The sequence below is a fragment of the Fomitiporia mediterranea genome (assembly GCF_000271605.1).
Source record: "Fomitiporia mediterranea MF3/22 unplaced genomic scaffold FOMMEscaffold_1, whole genome shotgun sequence".
Lineage (NCBI taxonomy): Eukaryota > Fungi > Basidiomycota > Agaricomycetes > Hymenochaetales > Hymenochaetaceae > Fomitiporia > Fomitiporia mediterranea.
Genome location: NW_006760386.1, coordinates 389,432 through 410,044, shown reverse-complemented (window position 1 = coordinate 410,044; position 20,613 = coordinate 389,432). Strand labels below are relative to the sequence as shown.

Genomic DNA, 20,613 nt, shown 5'->3' with positions numbered 1-20,613 from the left:
CTGTACTCTTAATATTTCATGTACATTTCTGTATATACCCTGTCCATAGTTTGTATTCAATGCAAATATTTGCTTCTTGTAAAAAAAATAGTGTTTTGTGTTGAAAAACAAAGAGGAAAAAACGAAAAACAAAAAAAGTAGTGTATGGAGTCGAACGTTGGCAGTGTAACCGCGGTTACTGCGGTTACCGTGAGAATTTCAACCGCGGATAACCTATCCGCGGTTGCGGATTGCGGTTTTTGGTGACGGTTTCCACTGCAGTCCCTAAACAGCCAACGGACCTCGGTGACTGCATCCGATGTTTCCGTTCATTCTAATCAGCTGTATTTTGTAAGGGAATCCAGTGCCATACATTAACCCGTCCAATCAGGCACAGTCGTGAGTCATTAGACTGGGCTTAGGCAGGAGTGTTAGTCTTATTATTTAAATTAAATAATCTAAACTTCAGCCGTTTTCTCAAAAATATGTACTGATAAATATATTTAACTATTCAATAAACATTCTCTCTCAAAGTTTTAATAACTATTTTAACTAGAAAAGCATCATAATAAAATAATTAATTTGAAATGCTTCCGTGTTTAAGTAGTATTTCAACTAGGCCAGGTTATATAAACTAAAAGGTGTCTGCTAAGTCACCCTAATCACTAACTTGAAATCCAGTATATTTGTATTAAATCTTCCAGGCTTTGGTTCAACTGAAACCTTTGATATGTGTGATGATGCTGTCTAACCACGTTTGATGCGTATGTAAACTCCGACTGGAAATTCCTTTCATACTGATCTCCACTAAGTTCCTACCGCCATGTGCAAGTCTGGCTTCTCGTGCGACCTATGATACCTCAAGGACAGATTTAAAGCTAGTTTTACCTCATTTTATTGGCATTGGGGAACTACTGTGATGACGTTTGAAAGTATGCTACAGCGGCTCCTGGTCCTAATCAGAGCGAGTCGCGTTCCTGGCTGGTTCTTCGGACCCATTCTCTACACGATCGGCGTAATACACTCTCGTGTGCTTCCAAAAACTACTTTGGACATCCTACGATCCGGATTTCAACTCTTCTGCTTGTCTTTTCCATTATGTATCAGTGAGTTATCTCAGATGAAATCCAACCATACCTTACTGACGTTGTGCCCCAGTTGTTTTCGGCGTAAATGACGTGTACGATTATCCATCCGATATACGCAACCCACGCAAACATGAGCAGTCACTAGAGGGTGGAATTTTGGATCCCATTTATCATGATTTCGTACTCTCTTCGGCGCGCGTCGCCTCAGCGCTCATTCTCCTGTCATCTTTCATCCCTTCGCAATCCTCGCCGCGAAATTTCCAACAACCAACCTTAACTACGTTCATCCTCTTTCTCAGCTGGCAATACTCCTCTCCTCCGCTACGTCTCAAGGAGAGACCCATATTGGATTCACTCTCCAATGGGGCACTTGTTTGGTTATGTTGGGCACTTGGATACACCTCTTCAGGTTCGGCGCTTTTCGGTGCGAGTGCTGGAGAGGGTGCGGAGAAGGGTTGGCTTTTGGCGTTTTGCACAGCTGGTGTGCATGCTTTGGGCGCTGCTGCTGATGTGGAAGCAGACATCGCTGCGGGACAGAGGACGATTGCGACGGTGTTTGGAGAAAGGTTGGCTGCAGGCTTCTCTGCTGCACTCTAGTCAGTTTTTTCGTACTTACTTCCAATTTGCTCGGGCTGACTTTACCGCTTCTCTCTACTTGTTCATCCCCATTTTACGTTTTAGTCTGCTTGCGTCAACAACTGTGGAGCCAACATCGTTCGTAGGGATCTACAGTTTTGTGGGTACCGTAATCTCGCTTGTACCAGTCTTCAGACCGGAATGGGCACATCAGACATTCAAGACCATTGTATATGTATCTGTCATTGGGGCAACAGGATGGATTGGTGAAAGGGCTTTAGGTATCTTGAAGAGCAGGAAGGCGGGATAATCAGAGGGAACCATGTTTTTGAAATCGATTATCGATCGTTTAGATTACTTCATAGGTATATTCATTCATCACGAAGACCACATAGTGGACCTTGCAGTGACAGTGGCAGGAGTTTGAATTCCATTGCTGTTCAGAAAGGACAGCCATATAGGTTCAGAATCGTGAAAACAAATCAATGGCTGAGATACCCATATTACTAATAGAAGACTAATAGTCTGTTCTTATGATGTGTGTGTGAAACTGCGGGTCACGGTACGACGAGAGAAAGGGGATGAAGCGAGATAGTTGTCCAAAATAATTCTCCTAATCCAACAAGTAAAAACAAATTACTTCTGTGAAAAGTCTGATAGGCAGTCTAATCCGACAACACTCGTCAGGTCTACAACATCCCCATTGCCACATTTACACTTGGCTTCTTCCTCCAAGAATTCGAAGCAGGGGACCTATCGTTCGTTTCTCACGTCGACGTATATAGGGCATTGCATAGGCCAGCATCGCCCTGGCGTACGCTCCGAACACAGCCATCGATTCCAATTTTACCAGTTTCATACAGCCAAAATGCATTGGTGCGGAAGGGTTTGGATGCAATGTGATCTTTATCATCGCTATCAACCCACCCCGAGCTGAGGACGCGAAACAACACAGCAGCGTCTGAACCAAAGCTCTTATTTTCCGTTTCGTATGTTTTATGGAAGTAATGCGTCTTGATGTCCAAACGACGTATTCGGGTGTTCTTCCAATCAATTGTATTCGAGCTCCTTAGGACTAGATTGTAGCCCGCCTCCCAACAGTTCCTTCGAATAAGACAACGATGAGTCAGATAGAGGTGGCTCGTCAGATTTCGTTGCCTCTTTTGGTTCTGTAATTTCCTCTGTGGTGAAGACAGGTTCGTCTGGTATGAGGAACTGTGTTGTGTCTTGTTCGCGGAAGAGGAAGCCAAAGGCGACAAGGTGTGCGACGAGGGCGACTGCTGCTGCTGTGACTCCAGCCTATCTTAGTGTAACCATGAAATAAGTTAAATATCAGACACGTTAGATTGTGTAGATATGAGGAATGGGAGATAGACTGCACCTTTACTATCCAGCCTTTATTACCAACCTCCCAGACAATGACACTTATGTCTGCGAAGAATGTCCCGAAACTGATGAATGCCCATACTTCAGGTATGGATAGCGCAAAGAGGTGAAGAAATGGATGTCGGTCATCGACCATCTGAATACAAATATCGTCAATAAAGGATTCAATATACTGCAAAATGGAAGTGGGGACAATATAGAATGGGAAGAGGAAAGTATGGAAAGGGGACGAACGACAATGGAGCTTCCATGCACATCACCAAGAACATAGATCAGCCCGACGCCAAAACCGATTGCAATGAGGCTGCTCAGAAGAGAGATGATCCCAAGCGTGAAAGAAGCTCGCGAGAGTGGGAAATCGGCGAAGACAATTGTAGAGACTGCACTATTTCATTCATCAACTAGTGTTAGGTGTAACATATAAAGCTATACAGAAAATCCAGCCTACCCCATAATCAAACCACACTGGACAGAAATAGAATAACTTCAGTTGGCTTTGGACCTTATGAGATAAGAACCATATGCATCTATGTACTTACGATGACGTTCAAGTTTGACCATCTCCGCATCAAAGAGTCCCGAAAGAGTTCCCATCGCCTCAAATCTCGCCTTTGCCTCAAGAACGTCATTTGCTCGTATGGTGTCATCCATCCAAGGACTGAAGATGCTGTCCTCGTAGCGAGTGAAGTATTCTTGTTGCCAATATTGTCTGCTGGTGGATCCGGCACAGCTTTCTCTTCTATGTATACACTCGTTTGAACGCCTGGTGAGGCAACCAGAGGTGAGGATGGTATTGCTTGATTGGTTGAGGAGCCCGGTTGTAGGTAAGAATCCATTTAGAATATTATTCGAATGGTAGTGTGCAAGAGTCAGGCAAAGGAGGTACAAGAGAGGAGGTATGCAGCCGACGACCAAAACTAACGAGTAAACTTCATCTTATTTCCAGCCAGCCCGGGGGCCGGTACGTAAAACACATCAGGAACAAGAACGATGATGGTTGTTGACAGGAGGGCGTCAAACAGCGCCACTTAGCGCTGGTTCTTTCCTCCAAACGGCTTCAAATAGATACCATTGATGCTGTTTGGCCGTGCTATACCGGTCAGAGCATTCCATCGAATTCGCCAATGGTCTTGCAGATTGTCATTGGTTCTATGTTTCGTAACGGCAGAAAAGCACTCTCTCACGCAGTGTACCGTGTACCCGCTCATTCCGAGTACTGTACACTCCATATGAGCGGTTATGCTCACTTGTAGCATTCGTTCGGTCGCGCTGACCTGCAGATTTAATTTTACCCTCATCATTAATCTATAAGTACACGCGATAAGGGTTAGTTCCGCCGAGAGTTCTACTACGCTAGAGTCGGCTAGCGCAACCTAAAAGCTGTGGACGGTAATCAACGTAACTTTCACAAAATCAACACTTACACTGGTTCAGCAGTCTCTTCAGACTAGTCCATCATTAATGACTTGATTGGGACAGCAATAATGGTGGGTATCGGACGTTACTGCTCTAGCATGCAGTCACAGAATTCTGCATGGCATTGAAAATAAAACAGGCAAAAGCGAACGTCAGCCGAAGTCCATAATTGTAAATGCCCGATACACGTGACTAAGGAAGTGCACGTGGCCAAAGACCCGAAGCTGAATAGACTGTTCCTTTGATCAAAATCCACTTCTGGGGCAGAATTTAGTCGAGATATCGTCGAGAAACTCTACCATCCCGTTCACTTTGCTTCTGTAACTGGTCATCTGACGTCTGTTCATAGCCTGGAGACTCTGTGATGACTTCAAAATCACTGGAGTCATCGACCAAACGTGCTTCGACTTCATCGTTATCAACATATTCAAATAACAATGATGTTCACGTCTGAGGATTTCAATGTTCAAGACTATGCGGTTAGGCTCATCCTCAACTCTAGTCTAGACCAATTGTTCCGACTCGGTAATTTATCTGTTTCCGTTAATGAAGATCTCAGGTCGCCGTTTGCCTTTGAGAGGTCCACAGTCCATTTGCACTAGGTGTTAAGAAGTTGACCAGTGTGTGTATTTCTTCAAGGAATCTCTAGACTTGCTGCGGTGTTTTCCAGACGAATTGAGGTTACCCTGACCACCACGTTGGTAGGGTGCGTAGTGAGCGGGTAGGACTAAAAGTGGCATTTGAGCGTCTATCAGTGATCTAGTGTTACTCAAACATGATCTTCAGATCCGCTAAGGTGCGGACTGCCCGACTGTGAGGCACTGGCCTGCTTCATCCCTTTTACTTTCTACCACTTCCCGTCTTCTATCTCTCCTGTAGCAAAGGCTATGGGACCACGAAACTTCCTCAACTTAAGAGTCCTCTCAAGCCGCTCAGGCTGTGAGAATGCGGACGTGCATTTGGAGTCTCAGTCAATACAACAGGTACAACAGGTACAACAGACTGAAAATCAGCAGCAACAGCGTCCGAAGAAACGAAGGGGAAGATCTTATAAATGGAGTAGGATCCCGATGTTGTTGATGCTTGGGTATGCATCTCAGGATGCTCAAAGACGGTGAGTTCTAGTGTGGAAGCACTTAATGATGGGCGTGTTGTAACTTCTGACATCCGTGCGTGTTAGATATGAGAGAGATCGTGATTGGAAACGCCTATATGCTATTCTCATGTTTAAGATTGAGAATATCACTATTGTGGTATGTTGTTCCTGCTTTTCTTTTTGTCCTTTTAATACACCGAACTAATGCAGTTATTGTAGTCTGGTTTGTTGCTTGCGTGAGTAACAACAAAACATTGTACCATCATGAACTAAAATCGAGCATTGACGATCCTTTTAGCTCAAGTTCTAATCTACTCATTGCGGGTGACCTTCGGCGAATGACCCACGCTTCAGTCTCGGCGTCCATATTCGGGAGTACATTCTCTATTCTATTTGGTCTTTTATGTAGGATCAACATAACTTCGGGACGTCTCGAGGTGTGTACATACTAAATAATGATGTATATTTAAGTTTTTCACAAACAAGTCCTGATTCATACTTTTACAATTACACAGTTCCTCGTGACGCGTACGCGTCTCTTTTATTATCTGTACAGTACGCCATCGCTCTGGGGCGGCGCAGCGGCGCTTGCGTTCTTCGTTGCTGTATGTGCGTTCACTTGGCTTGAGGAGAGTACTGTGCAGTATGGCTGGGAGGCAAAGACTGCTGCAGTCGTGCTCAGTGGGATGCTCATTGTGAACGCTGTTATATGCTTCGTCCTTGGTGCAAGCGTGATGGAGATGCGGGCAGATGGGATGGGTGAGAAGCTAGAAGAGGAGCAGGAGAGGAAGGAAGAAAGGGAGAGAGAGGATGAGGCTCATGAGAGAGAGCAGCGGGAAGCTGGGTTCATAAATGAGATTGAGCAGCGGAATCGACGGCCGCGAATGACACCAGGCTACTCTGGCGATACGGTCGTGGGTGCCTTGGGATTTTCAAGCTTCGGGATACTAGCCTGGGGCGCGGACCGGCAGTGGATGTCGTCTGGCAACGGCGAGACGACCTCTTCCGAGCCCTCGACTGCGCCGGAGAGGGCAGCAACGTTTGACCCTGCGATTGGACCACGCTCTCCCCGAAGAGCATATATCCGCAGGCAGTCGCAGTGGTAGTCGTTATTATTCGCTCTGCTTTGCATCTCTTCTCTTCTCTTTCTCTCATCTCAATTGTCCTTTGTACTGTCAAAATAACCGTGGAAAATACGGAGTTAATAAACAAGGTTTGTGTCCCCAAAGAGGAAGTGGTTATCCCGAAGAGGAAGTGAGTGCAGGGCTGTGAATTGATTTGTGCATTTGGCGAAAGCGCAGACATGGCGAACAGCAGCAGGACGACGTCGACGACGACGAACACAAGCACAGGCAGCGGCAGCAGGAGCACCGCGAGCGCAAAGACGGTCGAGTACATCAAGCCGAGCAGGCTGTCGCTGCAGGAGTACGCCGACTTCTTCGCCGACGAGAGCATTCAGGCTGCAGCCAGCTTGAGCTACCAGCCGGACCTCCTCCCCAGCAGCACCACCACCAGCACCACGCCCCCCTCGTCCATCACCACCACCACGTCGTCCACCCTCGCGTCCGCCACACGCACATCACAGGGCACGCACAGGCCACTCGCCAACGGCAGCAGCGCGAAGGCGAGGTCATCAGGTGCGTCCATCATCAGCGCTGCCATCTCTTCCCATCGCATCGCGCACATCGCCGAGAATCGTCCTCGCTGACGACCACCGCTTTTCTTTCTTTCTTTTTCTGTCATCAACGCTCACGACGCTGACTTTTTGCTACTACGTAACGTGCAGCACGACCCTCGAGTCCCAGTCCACATCGCGAATTTGCACCTACTCCGCTGCATCGCGCACAGACACCCCCACAGGATTTCCCATCGCTCAGCCAGAGCACTGGTCCATATCCTCGTCGCGACCGCGTACGTGCAAGCCTCCAGAAGACACCGCGCCAGGTTTATAAGAAACAGCCGCAAACGCTCAAGTCGAGCCCCACCCACGCCCATTCACCGAGCAAAGACGACAGCATAGATCCTTTTTCGACAATGGCTACCGCAACGTCGCCCCCGCAGCGTCCATCGCGTCAGAACACCGTCAACCTCAACGAATTATTCTCGGGCCAGGTAGCACCAGACCGCTCCCAGCGTCGTCAGTCGCTTCCCACCGTGCACCAGCAGCCCGACCCGTACTACACGACCGACGCGTCTCCTATCTCTCCGCCAGGCCACGTCGACATTGCCCCTGAACACACGTTCGCAGCTCGCGCCCGCTCTGCGTCTAAATCTGGACCTTCGAACGCGTCGGGCAGCGGGTCGAACAAAAAAGGAATGCTCAGCTTCATGAACTTCATGAGCAGCACAAAGCGGCCCGAGATCAGCACGCCATACGACCCCGTCCACCTCACGCATGTAGGATTCAACGCGAGCACCGGCGAGTTCACGGGCCTCCCGCGGGAATGGCAGCAACTCCTGCAGGACTCGGGTATCTCGCGATCTGAACAGGAGAAGAATCCACAAGCGGTGATGGAGATTGTGAAATTTTACCAGGAGGGACGCGCGGAGCAAGGTAATAACGTGTGGGATAAGATGGGTGCTGTCAAGCCGGTTGCGCAGTTAGCTGTTTCGCCTCCACCAGCGCCGAAGAAGGTGCCGACCGTCGTGTCGGCGCCTCAGCCGTACCGTCCAGCACCTGCCCCGCCCCCAGCACAATCCTCAGCTCAGGGCTTAGGCACTCTCGATCGAGCCACCTCCGCACGCTTGCCGAAATCACCTTCTGTACCGAGTGGAGTTGGCCGAAGCAACACCACTAGTGGAACTCGACAGCATCAGTCCCCGACTCCTCCTGCCCCACCAAAGATCCCGAACAAGGCCCCAGCGACAGTTAGCCCGTCGCGTGCACCGCCTCCTCCACCTTCACAATCGACATCCACGCCCATCCAGGGTCACCACCCGAAGGTTGCACCGCCAAACCAGACCACACCGACACCTCGCCGACGTGAGAAGAAGGATAAAGACAAGACTCGGGACGAGGATGTCGTTCGTCGGCTGCAACAAATTTGTACAGATGCGGACCCGACGAAATTATACCGCAACCTCGTGCGTATTGGCCAGGGTGCGTCTGGTGGTGTGTACACGGCCTATCAAGTCGGCACGAACATCTCTGTCGCCATCAAGCAGATGGATCTCGAGAAGCAGCCGAAGAAAGACTTGATCATTAACGAGATCTTAGTTATGCGGTCGAGTCGACACCCGAATATCGTCAATTACATCGACAGCTTCCTCCATCGTAATGAATTGTGGGTCGTGATGGAGTACATGGAGGGCGGGTCCCTCACGGACGTCGTCACCGCCAATTTGATGACTGAGGGTCAGATTGCAGCTGTTAGTAGAGAGACGTGCCAAGGTCTTGAACATCTCCATCGTCATGGTGTCATTCACCGTGATATCAAGAGTGATAACATTCTGCTTAGTATGACGGGTGACATTAAGCTCAGTGAGTATATGCGTTCCTTTCAATCTGTCAATTATCATTGTTGTCGTTTCATGTGTCGCTGAGACTATTTTTAAAGCCGACTTTGGGTTCTGTGCGCAGATCTCGGACCCTGCGCATGCGAAGCGTACGACGATGGTTGGTACGCCGTACTGGATGGCTCCTGAAGTTGTCACTCGGAAGGAATATGGACCTAAAGTCGATATTTGGTCACTCGGAATCATGGCCATCGGTAAGTTTTATCTCTTTTACCTCTTACATTCCTGCCCGTGTATTTGTTTGACTCACAGTACTTAATTGATCCCATGTAGAAATGGTGGAAGGTGAACCCCCATACCTAAACCAAAACCCACTAAAGGCATTATACCTGATCGCGACGAACGGAACGCCGACGATTGCGAACCCCGAGTCGCTAAGCTCTACTTTCCGTGACTACCTCGCAAAAACGTTAGAGGTTGATGCGGAGAAGAGGCCGGATGCTGCGCAGTTACTTCAGGTGCGTCTTCTTCTTTACTATTCTTCTACTCTGTTCGGAGAAGATGTATATGTATGCTGATATGTGGATTGTTTTTTTTTGTAGCACCCATTCTTCCAACTGTCAGAACCCCTCCGGACACTCACGCCACTCATCAAAGCTGCGCGCGAGTTAGCCAAGTCGAAATAAATAGAGAAAGCCAATTTTTTTTGGTGCCATTAGGAATGAGAATGTGAGATACCGTTGAAGATGTAGTTGTGTTTGTTTGATTGTTTTGTTTTCATCGTTTTTTTCAGTCTGCATGTTTGACTTCTTAATCTTTTGTGTTTTGTTCTTACTCTTCCTTCTCCCTTCCTATATTTCCCCATCTCCCCATTTCAATGTTTTCATTGATGGAATGATCTATACCTCACGACTCTTCCTGTCGACTTGTATAGCGCTCACTTTCCGTTCCCATTATTAGTCTCTTTCTGGATGGGTGAGTGGTCGGTGAGGGTGCTGGGAAGTGGGACGGGGTTGAGGGGATGCAAGGAACCGGATGTTGACCGTCCATTATAACAAGAAATATGTATTTCCTTGCTCCCCTTCCTTGTCCTTGTACGTAGTTAATTAGCATGAGCATCACCAGCCCACCTACATACTTAACCCATAACCCACCAGATCCAGCCATACGTACAGACAGACATAACGTAACATATAACATGCACGGTTTCGTATTTTCTTTGCATTTGTACTTGCTCTTTCTTCTTAGTGCATCCACCAAATACAATTCATAGTTTCATCGTCTCTCATCATTTAACGAAAAACATAATTCACACTCTGTCTACAAGACAGGGTGTTGCAGCTATCGTGCCACTATGTGCATTTACTGTGTAATATTATAGTACAGCCAGTCCTCCAGCACGGAGCGCGAAGCAAAAGGACAGTGTCTATAGACAGGTTTCACAATTTATTTATTTCACTCTTGCGCCTTGTGTTTGAGGAGAGACGTATAAACTCAAGGAAGTTCGGAATGTACTTAAATTTTAAATGTCTTTTTGGGATTTAATGGTCAATTTATGCACATATCCGTCCTCTATAGATTACTACCAAAAAGTGAGAAAACTACCAGATGAGTCCCAAGGAGAATAAAAAAGGGGAGAGATGGAGTTGTGCTTTCTTGTGCTATTTTGTTACAGTTGCAGAATGAAGACATGAACAGGAGCGTGAACAATGATAGTTTCAGGCAAGCAAAAAGTTTCAAATGAAAGCATGAAAACGATAGCAATTGTAAACTGGTCTGAGCGTGCATTAGAAAGGAGTACAGGTATGAATATGTGAGAAGTTATATTGGTCAGCAATAAGGGTTCCATCCTAGAAGAAAAACTGCATCAGATACTGTAGAAATACGACAGGGTAAACATACATACCGACAAACATCAGTGCAAGATTAGTAACGTCCGTCGCTTCAGCAATGAGCTCGTTGACGGTGTATTCCACGCTCAAAGACTTATCAAGCTTCTTCGCGACGCTGCTGAGAGCCCGATCCGCAGATTCGTCCTCCACTCCACTGTTTAAATCGATGCCGATGCCAGACCCAGGTCGGTCACTTTCGTTATTATTCGATGGGCCAGCCTGAGCTTTGCGAATTTTCATAGCACTCATCGTCCTGTATTACAAAGTCGTCTTAAGACAAGATGTTAATTGGACAGATCGCAATGCACTTACCAAGAATGGAGCGGATCGTGCTTGAACACTTCCAGCACGGTCTTGATAACGCTCGACCCGTCGCGTAACACTCTGAGCGTCTCCTCAGCACATCGACGGAAGACACCATCAGTTCCAGACATTCCAAACCCGTCAACAATATCCGCCGTAAGACGGAATGGAACTCGTTCAGGGATCGGAAGCAATTTTCCCTAAATTCGAAAGGTAAGTGGATTCGATCACACCAAGTGGCAATAAGCTCATCTCACCTGCTCAAAGGCAATCCCAAGATCGATGTGCACAACTTCTCCAGTGACTGTGTCAATGAGAATATTCGAAAGGTGCCGATCTCCTAGACCTAGAATATGCCCAACAATCGACGTAACCGCGACACTACGAGAGTACTTCAGGCGCATCTCGAACCATGCCTGAGGCTCCTTGCGACATTCAGTAAAGAAGTGTCTCATTACTGGCCGGAATAGCTGTCGTATTTCTGTAAACTCTTTCACGAGTGCGGACTTGAGCACAGCTCCACCCGAGCCCCGTTCTGTCGTGGCCCTTCGATCGGACATTCGCTTATAGCACTCCCTTGCTGTGAGATCCGATTTATTATACCTACGGAGTGATCGATTAGACACTTTGTGATAGAGCAAATAGGCTTGGAAGGAACTCACTTTTCGTGCGCAGGAACTAGGAATTGGAGTGGCCGGGTATTTCCGACAAATTCAAGCAGACCAGCTTGTGCAGCCAAAGGGATGACTTTGTATGATCGAATGCTCAACTCTCGTTTCCGTGTCTGTCGATCCCGGTTGAGAACTTGGTTACAGAGTTCAAACACTTGTTCCATCACAGCATCCTGCCGAAGATCGTCGTTTCCTTCTCCTTTGAACTGAAGTTGTGTGATCAGGATTACGAGGTCTGAACTGATCAAAAGGTCAAGCACCACTTACGAGCTGCTTATATTTGACACCATCGCTTCCGATACAGTAACAAATCTTCGGCAAGTTTATGCCACCGGCTACATCGAAGTTCTCTTGATAACTACTTATCCAGACGCAATCCGAATAACGCATAGATGGGTCCAGAGGAGTATTAGCAGTCGTTACAGGGACACGTAAGTCCCTAATTCTCAAGATGGCCAAGTTCTTCGGAATCAACAATTTGCCAGCTTTGTCTGTCCTGGTCTTCTTTGCCTTGATGGCTGGGTCGTCCTTGATTGGATACTTAGCCCATTCCAAGTATGCGTTGCAGAGATTTCTGACATCCCGAGTTCTATTCAAGCTTTCGGGATTACTCAGCAGACGTTCAAATATGCCATATGCAGCATCAGCACGATCAGTCTGTGAGTTCTCCGAAAGTATAACACTAGACCGTCGTCGATTGGATGACGATGCGTCGCTACGGGAAGATTGAAGCGAAAAAACTTGGTATAAGCTGTGGAACGGATGCTCGCTGCACATTCGTAAAAGAAGCGATTGTAATACGTTCTGGTTGGCGGTATTCGTTGAGTCCGAAACGGAAAGACGAGCGGAGAGCTGATGAGCCAAGAAGACGAATTTCCTGGATGGTATCCTGGTGATATTTCCCTGAACGATAGAAGCATCCCCTTTGAAATTTGCAAACCATAGAGAACACAGTCGGATTACAGCGTCAATGTCGAATGAATCTGAGGCCCGTAGACACAACGAAAGCATCTCGATTGCTTGGCGCAGGAAATTCTCTCGAGCACCAATGAATTCATTGAGCTGTGCCGTATCTTGGGCGTAAAGTGCCTCAGCCTTCTTTTGGTGACCACTGAGTTCCTGTTGTAGTTTCCTTGTCGGTGCCCTAACGATTGCCTCCTTGCGCTCTGCAATCTCCTGTGTTTTCCGTTCCTGGTAGACCTGGAGACGCTTTATCTCCTCTGATGCCATCAACAACTGATATTGCTGTTCTGCGAATAGCGCGCATTTGTAGAAGACAGCTGCTCGAACTTCGCTGAGGGACAAGTTTTCCTTCCTTCCGCCAACCAACAGATCGATCGCGGGAAGGAAATATTGTGAGTGAATGAAGGATGGTTTCTCAAGACAAGCCTCACTTGTCCATTCACCCTGAATGAACTTGTGAGAACGGTACTGTAAAGCAAAGCAGGCTCACTCACGAGTTTGGCCAAAGCCAAAGCGTTCTGGACTTTCATGGGATCGGAATCACGATGAGACGTATCGGCCTTGCGATGCTGGATCTCTGATTTTAGGCAGTCGACGGCGAATTTCTGTTCTCGCTGAAGCCACAGAACATTCGCGAATTCCTGTCGCACTTCACAACCGGGATCCCCATCGAGCTGCAGCGCACTGAGGATGGAGTTTAAGGCAAGCTGGGGTTGATTCGCTTCTCGCGCAGCTTCAGAAAGGCGCATTAAACAACTTCTTTCCAGCCGAAGGAGAGCACGAGTCAAATCCGACTGCATTGTTCCGATTTGCTCTTTCTGATCCTTCATCCGAGCCGAGCGTAGGAGTGAAATGCGTGTCGCTACAATGCTTTCCATATCTGAAAAACTATATGAATCGTTAGCGTGATAATGTACAGTAAAAGGCAGTTGAAATAGGCTTACTCGACATCGTCCTGAATGGCACAAAATTCTTTCCACGGACCGTTCTCAACGCTTACAGAGTGAGTAACAAGACTATTCTGAATCGGGGCACTCCTCCATTGTCTGATCTGTGCTAGACACATGAGGTTCTTCGTGACTTCGCGGATCTGAATCAGGTTCTCATTTCCCAGAGTTCGCAAGCGATGAAGCTCATCGGAGAGGGATTTTGATAATATCTTGTCGATAGCATCAGGATCTCGCTCTCTGTGGATGGCCCGCAGTGCGACGTAGAGAGTAGCACCCGAGTTTCCGCTGCCCGTAGGATCCGGTAAATCCCAGGTGCCAGTTCTCCATCCTAGGGAATATGCCATGTCTGTAGAATGACAAAATGTCGAGCTAGCCTCCATGGTTTGCAACGTTGACATCGCCAGCTTGTTAAACCCGAACGAGTGCAAAGACTCAACTATTCCACCCGAACCCCGAGGATTTACACTTTCTGCCTCAAAAGTGGCTCCATGAAACTGGAAGGCCTTGTCCCACTGTCTCTCGTGGTGGAATCGCCGAACGAGGAAGTCCTGTAAGTCGAGAGTCTTGATGCCGTAGAAGCCGTCGGGCTCGTCGATGTGACTGTAGATGTCGAATAGTATCTGTTCTGTCGATTTGTCGTCTGCGTCCGGGGCTTGCTTATACTCTGCGGCTAGTTCAAGGAACAATAATGCCGTCGTATACGCACCACACTTAATGGCGCTACGACTCAGTAACATGAAGTCCAGGTCCAGCCAACGATTATACGCGAGCTCATCACCTGCGACTCCAGAGTCGAACTGTCTCAAATGTAAAATTAGGTTGATTACGGAAAGATGGCATTGAACGTCGAGTTTAGCTTGCGAAAGCAGCTTGGTCAGGTACGAGGATAAAACGGCCTTTACCTCGCTCTCTGACGCAGAATTCGATTGCCTTTGGCCGTTCAGAAGCAAAGTATGAACGAGCACAGGAAACACCTGCGCCGAGAAGTCTGAGTTGTCTTTCAAGACATCTGTCAAGTGGGCATAGAAGCGATCGCTTGCGGACAATACACTGGCAAGAAACGCAGAAATTTCGGAAATCCATTGCGTGAACTCTGCACCCAAATCTATGAACCGGGCCTCATGGATCGCGGACAAGTTTTTTGATGCTTGTCCGACCTCTTTGCTCGGACAAAAGTCCAAGTAAGTGATATCACCGCGGAATTCAGGTGGCCAGCTACCGTATTCTGCAGAATCTAATGATTCGCTTCCAGCAAGCTGACGAAGAGTACGATACGCGACGTGTACGACTCGGGCAGACTGGTCTGTAAGCAGCTCTACAAGGGCCTGTACAATGGGTCTCTTGGTCGAGCTGGTGGCTTTCTGCACGCTTAGTTTAACTTGTCTCGTTCCGACGCTCCTGCCATACAGCTGATCGACAGCCTGGCTTCGAATATGTCCAGAGTTCGTTATAAGCAAAGAGTTAAATGCGTCGAGTTCCTCTGCTGCCATGTCGGACAACGGGATACTATCCTTAAGCCTCCAAAAATCATGACGTGCAAATTGATCTTTGTCATACGACGAAGACTTTGCAAGGGCTGGGAGATGCCGCACTATCTTGAACTTATGATACGAAAGATACGGATCATCCAGAACAGCTGACAGCTCTGCAAAACCAAGCTCCCCACGTACCGCGACGAGACTTTCGCTAAGCTCGATAGGCCATGCTGCAAGAGAAACAGAGATTCGCTTTCGAAGGCAATCCACTTGCGCAAGAGAAACGACTTCCGTCTCTATCCATGTCTTCAATCTGGCACCCGTCTTTCGCGTGAATTCGTCATCCGATTCCATGAACTCGCGTGAGATCGAGGAGATACGTATTAAAATTTCGACAACGTGAGGTGTATCACGCTGCAACTCGCGCAAGTGGATAAAGGCCCATCCCAACATACCCTGGGCGATTGCAGAAAGTTCCGGTTGTGCGAGTAACGCGGCCGAGCCACTCATTAGCACCCTAAGCAAGGTCACACTTTTGAAGTGCGTATATGCGAGCGAGATCCAGATGCATAGACATGTCAACAAGCGAAGCTGTTCGTTAACGAGCGGGCATTGAGCTATAGCTGCGAAAAAGTATTGCATGACGTGATATGTGGACGCAGCCGAGTTTGCCGCTTCAACTTGTTCACAGAGCCAATCGAGGGCCAAGAGGACAATACTCGCACTAAATGCAGGTAGGTTAGGCGCGTGGGTATCAAATCCGACTTGATCTTGGAACTGCGTTAAAGTTCGGAAGGCACGAATAGAGCGGTCTGGTTTGTTGAGATTCTCGAATACTTTAACGATAGCACCATCGCGGTTCAGGTCCATGTCCCCATTCGTACGTAGAATAGCACAGACAATCCCATCTATATTTTGAGCAACAAGTTGGCGAAGAAATTCCGGGGATCCCAAACTTGCAAACACCATGGGTAAGTCTCTAGAAAGCTCGGAAAGGCCCACATTTACTACCCCAGCGCCGAATGGCGGTTCATCCGACCCAGGAACTTGATGATCATCTACCCAGAAGACAATGTAGTATCCTACCACATCGGCAAAACACTTCAGCAGTCCATCAATTGGAGCTATACCAAGCATGTCGCAATGGTGCGCAAAAGGACCGCGTCCTTGAATAAGATCGTCACCATCCCGCAGACCCGCAAGCAGATTCGTCGGTGAGAACGCAGTGAAAGTCGCCTCCGTACACTCTTGCCGATCTCGATAACCAAGCAAATGTGGTGGAAGGAAAAAGAAATCCTTCCCGGATAAGCGAACAGAGTATGCTATCTGAGTAGCATACGACTGGAATAACTCCGAAAACCGATCAAGACCCATCTTCTCTGCTGCCACGCGAAGGACGCTTTCGACGTGCTTCACGTAAATCTCCGAATGGAGACACACCTCTAAGAGATGCCAGTATGGACCGCGCCTTACGGCAGAACTAGCAATCATAATGTCCGCCAAACAGAGAAACCTTGTCAACATGTGCTCGTAGCTTTGTTATGGTCAGCATTCAGCAACATGTAAGGAAGAAATTTGCTCACTTATCCAATTCACGGCAGAGCTGCTCTCGAATAACGGTGTACACTTGCATCTGGTCTTTGGTACGAATATATGGCGTCGAAAATAGTCGAGCACAAGAAAGAGCTGCTGTAAACCTCACTCGGATATCCTCATCTTTTGACATGAAGGGAAGAAGACTATCCGGAAGATTCTCAGTATCCAGTGCATCTCCATCCGTCTGATCGGTCAAAAACAGTCTCAAGGGATCGAGACTCAGATAATGGTCGAAAAACCGACAAAGTGCGTCTCTGGTGCGCCACCAACAGAGTGTTTCATTTCGGAGATTGTTAGCTAGCCACGCAATTACAGTTCGAACTTTGGAAGCCGTTTCCGCTGGAAACGAGCGCTGCAGCCAAATGTGCGCGGTAGCGTCAAGCAGTTGGATTACAGTGGAGTGAAGATCGTCCGAGCACCCGTAGTTGTAAGACAGCAAAGGCTCTTCAATATATGTCAAGAGAGCATCGATATTTGATGGAGTCGGGCGGATGTTTTCTTGCCGAACATGAAGCAAGAAGGGTTCTATAATGACTTGGAACTTTTCGACGCTCGCGGAGCTACAAACCACATCCGCCAAAGTCTTATCTCGCGCCACTTGACCTTCGGAAGATCGCAAGACTGGAGCCATAGCGATACTATCGACACACATACATATAATTCTTTTGAAGACACTTTGATCGCCTGTTTCATTAGTCATATCGATGATCGGGGCATTTGACGTTCGGATCGGGCCAAATCCGTCTTTTTCGTCTTCGAGGACAGGTGAGGTGTGCTTGCCTGATGCCTTTCCTTCTTCGGTAATGTATGTCTTTAAAATTTTTCGGAAGCTGGTCAGCACCGCAGCTAGTGCGTCTTGGACCTGAATACACAAAAATACTTAATATTTCATGTTAAGCACAAGCAAGTTTACTCACGTCAGAGCTCTGCCAGATGATTGCCTGAAGTTGCCTCGACGAATGTCGCGTCGTTAGTCCATGTCGGCTCACCCGAGCTTTTGGAGAATGCCTGACACCGGTAGCATTTCCAGGGTCAATAAATGGTTCCCATTTTCTACTTGAGCCATCTTCAGAACCTACGGAAGAAAGGGGTGCGAAGCTAGAAAGAAGAATGACGAGTTCTTCTGTCGACCAACTAAGTTCAACGAGGTGCGGCGCCAGTAAACTAATGAGCTTGCACGCTGCGAGTAACGAACGACGGTTATTTGCGACTCCATTCATCACCATAGATGATTCAAAGCATATCGCGAGTACTGCAAAGTCGAGAGCACGACGGACGCTTTCCGCTGGTGAGCGAGGGCCGATATCAGGAGCTTCCTCCCAAGCTGGTATAATTGCTTCAAGTGTTTTGAGGAAGAATGCGGATGCTTTCCTAACCCTTGAGTCCGGTTGCATCAAGTCATTCCTGACGTCTGATGAAAGTGCGTTTGAAGGCTGAGCAAGCTGCAAATGCGAGCTCGCTTGAGTATGCGGGAAACGAGCGTCAAGGAGGAACTCTTGAATGGCTGCGGTGTCCATCTGTGTCTGGATTAGATCTACAATAGCATGCCGCGGCAAAGGAATGGGACAATACAACTGGCTTGTGTCAAAGAATCCGCACGCACATTCCAGCAGGCCAAGGATGTCCTGAATAGTATGCTGTACAAGACGCAGTTGTGCGAGACTTGACGCAGACCTCGATACACCGCTCAGCACGTTCCAGTTCTCAATGAGCCAACTTAGCACCTTGTCATCAAGGTGCATCCGATGAAGCCGAGTATCTTGACTAGCGACTCTAACACAGCGTCCAAGGAACGCACAGACGGAATCGTATGGTGCAGTGGGACCTTGCACATTGATATCCTGTGCCATAGTCTCGATCTCTGTCAGAATACGTGTCAAGGGTACTTTGCCGCACGTTAAGAGAGCGTTCGCGGTGTGACACGCAGCACGGCATATCGAGGGTGCGTTTGTTCGTCGCATTGAATGGCTCCAGATAGCATCCCATCGAGCTGTTGCGGGCTCTAGCGGTCCGTTCGGATTCATGGAGTCTGCGTATGCGGTTGCAGCCAGGCAACAGAAAATCCAGGACTGAATTCTGGTGTCGTCCGTCGTGATCATCTGAAAGAGGCCATCGATGACTTCAAGTTGCATCTCTCCATGTAACACCGTCCAGTGTCGTTCAATGACAAACAAGAGACTTTGCAGAGCGAAAGATTTTCCACGAATAGCCCTTGGTTGTAGAATGGTTTGTAATAACGACTTTATCGGGTTCTCCAGCCGTGACCGTCTGCTCTCGGTAATAGATGAATGGCTTGACTCGGTCACTAGATAAAGCTGTCGCGATTTCAGAAATCAACAATTCCAAAGAGTAAAATGCCTGCTCGCCTCCTTAATAACGTCTGCCATCAACTCTAAATTAGCCCAGCTGGTTGCCTGAGTCGCAGAAAAATTGAATCCTGCCCTGAATGTTCGTGCTACAAAAGGCTGTTCGTTTTGAATCGAAGCAACTTCCAACCGAAGCGAGTCAAGACTGAGCTCCTCGAATCCCCAGCGAGATCCGTTGTCCGCGAGGAGATGTCGTAATAACTTGCTGAATCCTTCTGCTTTATCAAATTGAATCCCTTCTGCGTGTGCGGCATACGGGAGCATCGTTTTTAAGGCCATAAGAATTCCTTCTTTCAATGACCGGCTCTTCGTTGACCAAAGCTGAATGAAATGGTCCCACACGTTGATACCAACTTTAATAACCTCATCTCGGGCGTTCAGAGCTACAGACTCTAGTGTCGCTTGAACAGCCCCGATCGCATCTAAATGAGCGGAAGTCTCAACAGGATACAACTTGAAAAAACGACTGAGTCGATTCAATACAGAGCCGGTTAGGCTTTGGTGTTCGGCGGCGACGAGCCGCATTCGTGGGGATCGCAACAGGATCGCGATGAGAGCGACGAATTCAATCTGTTCAGGTGACACTGTTCGAGGCGCAGAGGGTCTCGGAGTTGTCCTACCAGTATCCTGGGTTTCAAGTTTCCTGCGCTTTCGTGCGGGAGAGTCCTCATTCTCCGATAAAACCAAGTTGACTTCGACCTCTGATGAGACCTCTGGCTCGTCTTCTAATCCTGTCTTAAGATCATCATCAAGAACGACCGCAAAGCTCAACGACAATATTGACATCCACTGTCCAGCATTCATCATGAGATGATCTCGGTGAGGAGCATAGGAGCATATGACTCGGAGGGCCTTCACATAGTCAAGCGCAACTGGAGCGAAGAGCTGTCCACCATGTACCATCGTCTGCAAAAGGTGTTTCACAAGCGGCTTTGCAACCTTTGTCGCCCAATGCGTCACACTCCTTTCTGTGAGCCAGCGCACTGCTGAGGCCGCTTCCTTCAACCTCCGTTCGGCTGCAGCAACGGAACCGCCTTTCTTGAGTGCCGCACTTCGCTCATTCAGCACAGCTGTGAACAAAGCTTGGAACACAACGAGCCAACTCTTCCCATCTCCATCTGGATCAAGATTATCTACAACGGAATTTCGACTGAAAACTTCTCGAAGTGAAGATAGTCCTTGTTGCCTGTCTTTTAACTTGTCAGACTTGAGCTGGTTTATAACTGACTTCAGAGTCCCGTTGCTCATCCAGAAGTCGCTCTTTGGTTAGCAGTGATGAGCGATTCGACTCTAGAGAATCCTTGTAGAGTTCAAAGACGCGATAAGACGCGTCTATTGAGCGTGCAGGCTGCGTAGATGATGGGAGCGAGGAGCATAAAGCGATTGTGTAGATGAAGTAC

The 20,613-nt window shown here is 48.0% G+C and overlaps 5 protein-coding genes across 5 annotated transcripts; 3 read left to right on the top strand and 2 right to left on the bottom strand.

The window, feature by feature from the left end:
* The first annotated feature begins 819 nt into the window (after window positions 1-819).
* On the top strand, window positions 820-2,098 carry FOMMEDRAFT_15966 (prenyltransferase). Its single transcript, XM_007261137.1, has 3 exons — window positions 820-1,085; window positions 1,138-1,663; window positions 1,749-2,098. Exons 1-3 carry the CDS (start codon window positions 914-916, stop codon window positions 1,951-1,953), a joined length of 903 nt encoding a protein of 300 aa, XP_007261199.1. The 5' UTR covers window positions 820-913; the 3' UTR covers window positions 1,954-2,098.
* Window positions 2,099-2,693: 595 nt separating this feature from the next.
* On the bottom strand, window positions 2,694-3,680 carry FOMMEDRAFT_24671 (uncharacterized protein; the record flags this gene model as incomplete). The annotated part of the gene is made up of 4 exons (XM_007261136.1): window positions 2,694-2,942; window positions 3,052-3,165; window positions 3,264-3,409; window positions 3,569-3,680. The coding sequence occupies 4 exons, from the start codon at window positions 3,678-3,680 to the stop codon at window positions 2,694-2,696; spliced, it is 621 nt and encodes a 206-aa protein (XP_007261198.1).
* A 1,652-nt stretch (window positions 3,681-5,332) lies between these two features.
* On the top strand, window positions 5,333-6,647 carry FOMMEDRAFT_149756 (uncharacterized protein; the record flags this gene model as incomplete). The annotated part of the gene is made up of 5 exons (XM_007261135.1): window positions 5,333-5,559; window positions 5,626-5,698; window positions 5,761-5,777; window positions 5,840-5,978; window positions 6,057-6,647. 5 exons carry the CDS (start codon window positions 5,333-5,335, stop codon window positions 6,645-6,647), a joined length of 1,047 nt encoding a protein of 348 aa, XP_007261197.1.
* Window positions 6,648-6,867: 220 nt separating this feature from the next.
* FOMMEDRAFT_100401 (uncharacterized protein) lies at window positions 6,868-10,252 on the top strand. The gene is made up of 5 exons (XM_007261134.1): window positions 6,868-7,178; window positions 7,328-9,022; window positions 9,099-9,251; window positions 9,331-9,515; window positions 9,600-10,252. The coding sequence occupies exons 2-5, from the start codon at window positions 7,576-7,578 to the stop codon at window positions 9,681-9,683; spliced, it is 1,869 nt and encodes a 622-aa protein (XP_007261196.1). The 5' UTR covers window positions 6,868-7,178; window positions 7,328-7,575; the 3' UTR covers window positions 9,684-10,252.
* Window positions 10,253-10,533: 281 nt separating this feature from the next.
* Window positions 10,534-20,472, bottom strand: FOMMEDRAFT_100399 (uncharacterized protein). Its single transcript, XM_007261133.1, has 11 exons — window positions 19,214-20,472; window positions 17,765-19,162; window positions 16,835-17,709; window positions 13,771-16,785; window positions 13,321-13,714; window positions 12,131-13,270; window positions 11,855-12,069; window positions 11,450-11,795; window positions 11,202-11,392; window positions 10,904-11,142; window positions 10,534-10,847 (listed from the first exon to the last, which is right to left on the bottom strand). The coding sequence occupies exons 1-11, from the start codon at window positions 20,459-20,461 to the stop codon at window positions 10,828-10,830; spliced, it is 9,081 nt and encodes a 3,026-aa protein (XP_007261195.1). The 5' UTR covers window positions 20,462-20,472; the 3' UTR covers window positions 10,534-10,827.
* Window positions 20,473-20,613: the final 141 nt, after the last annotated feature.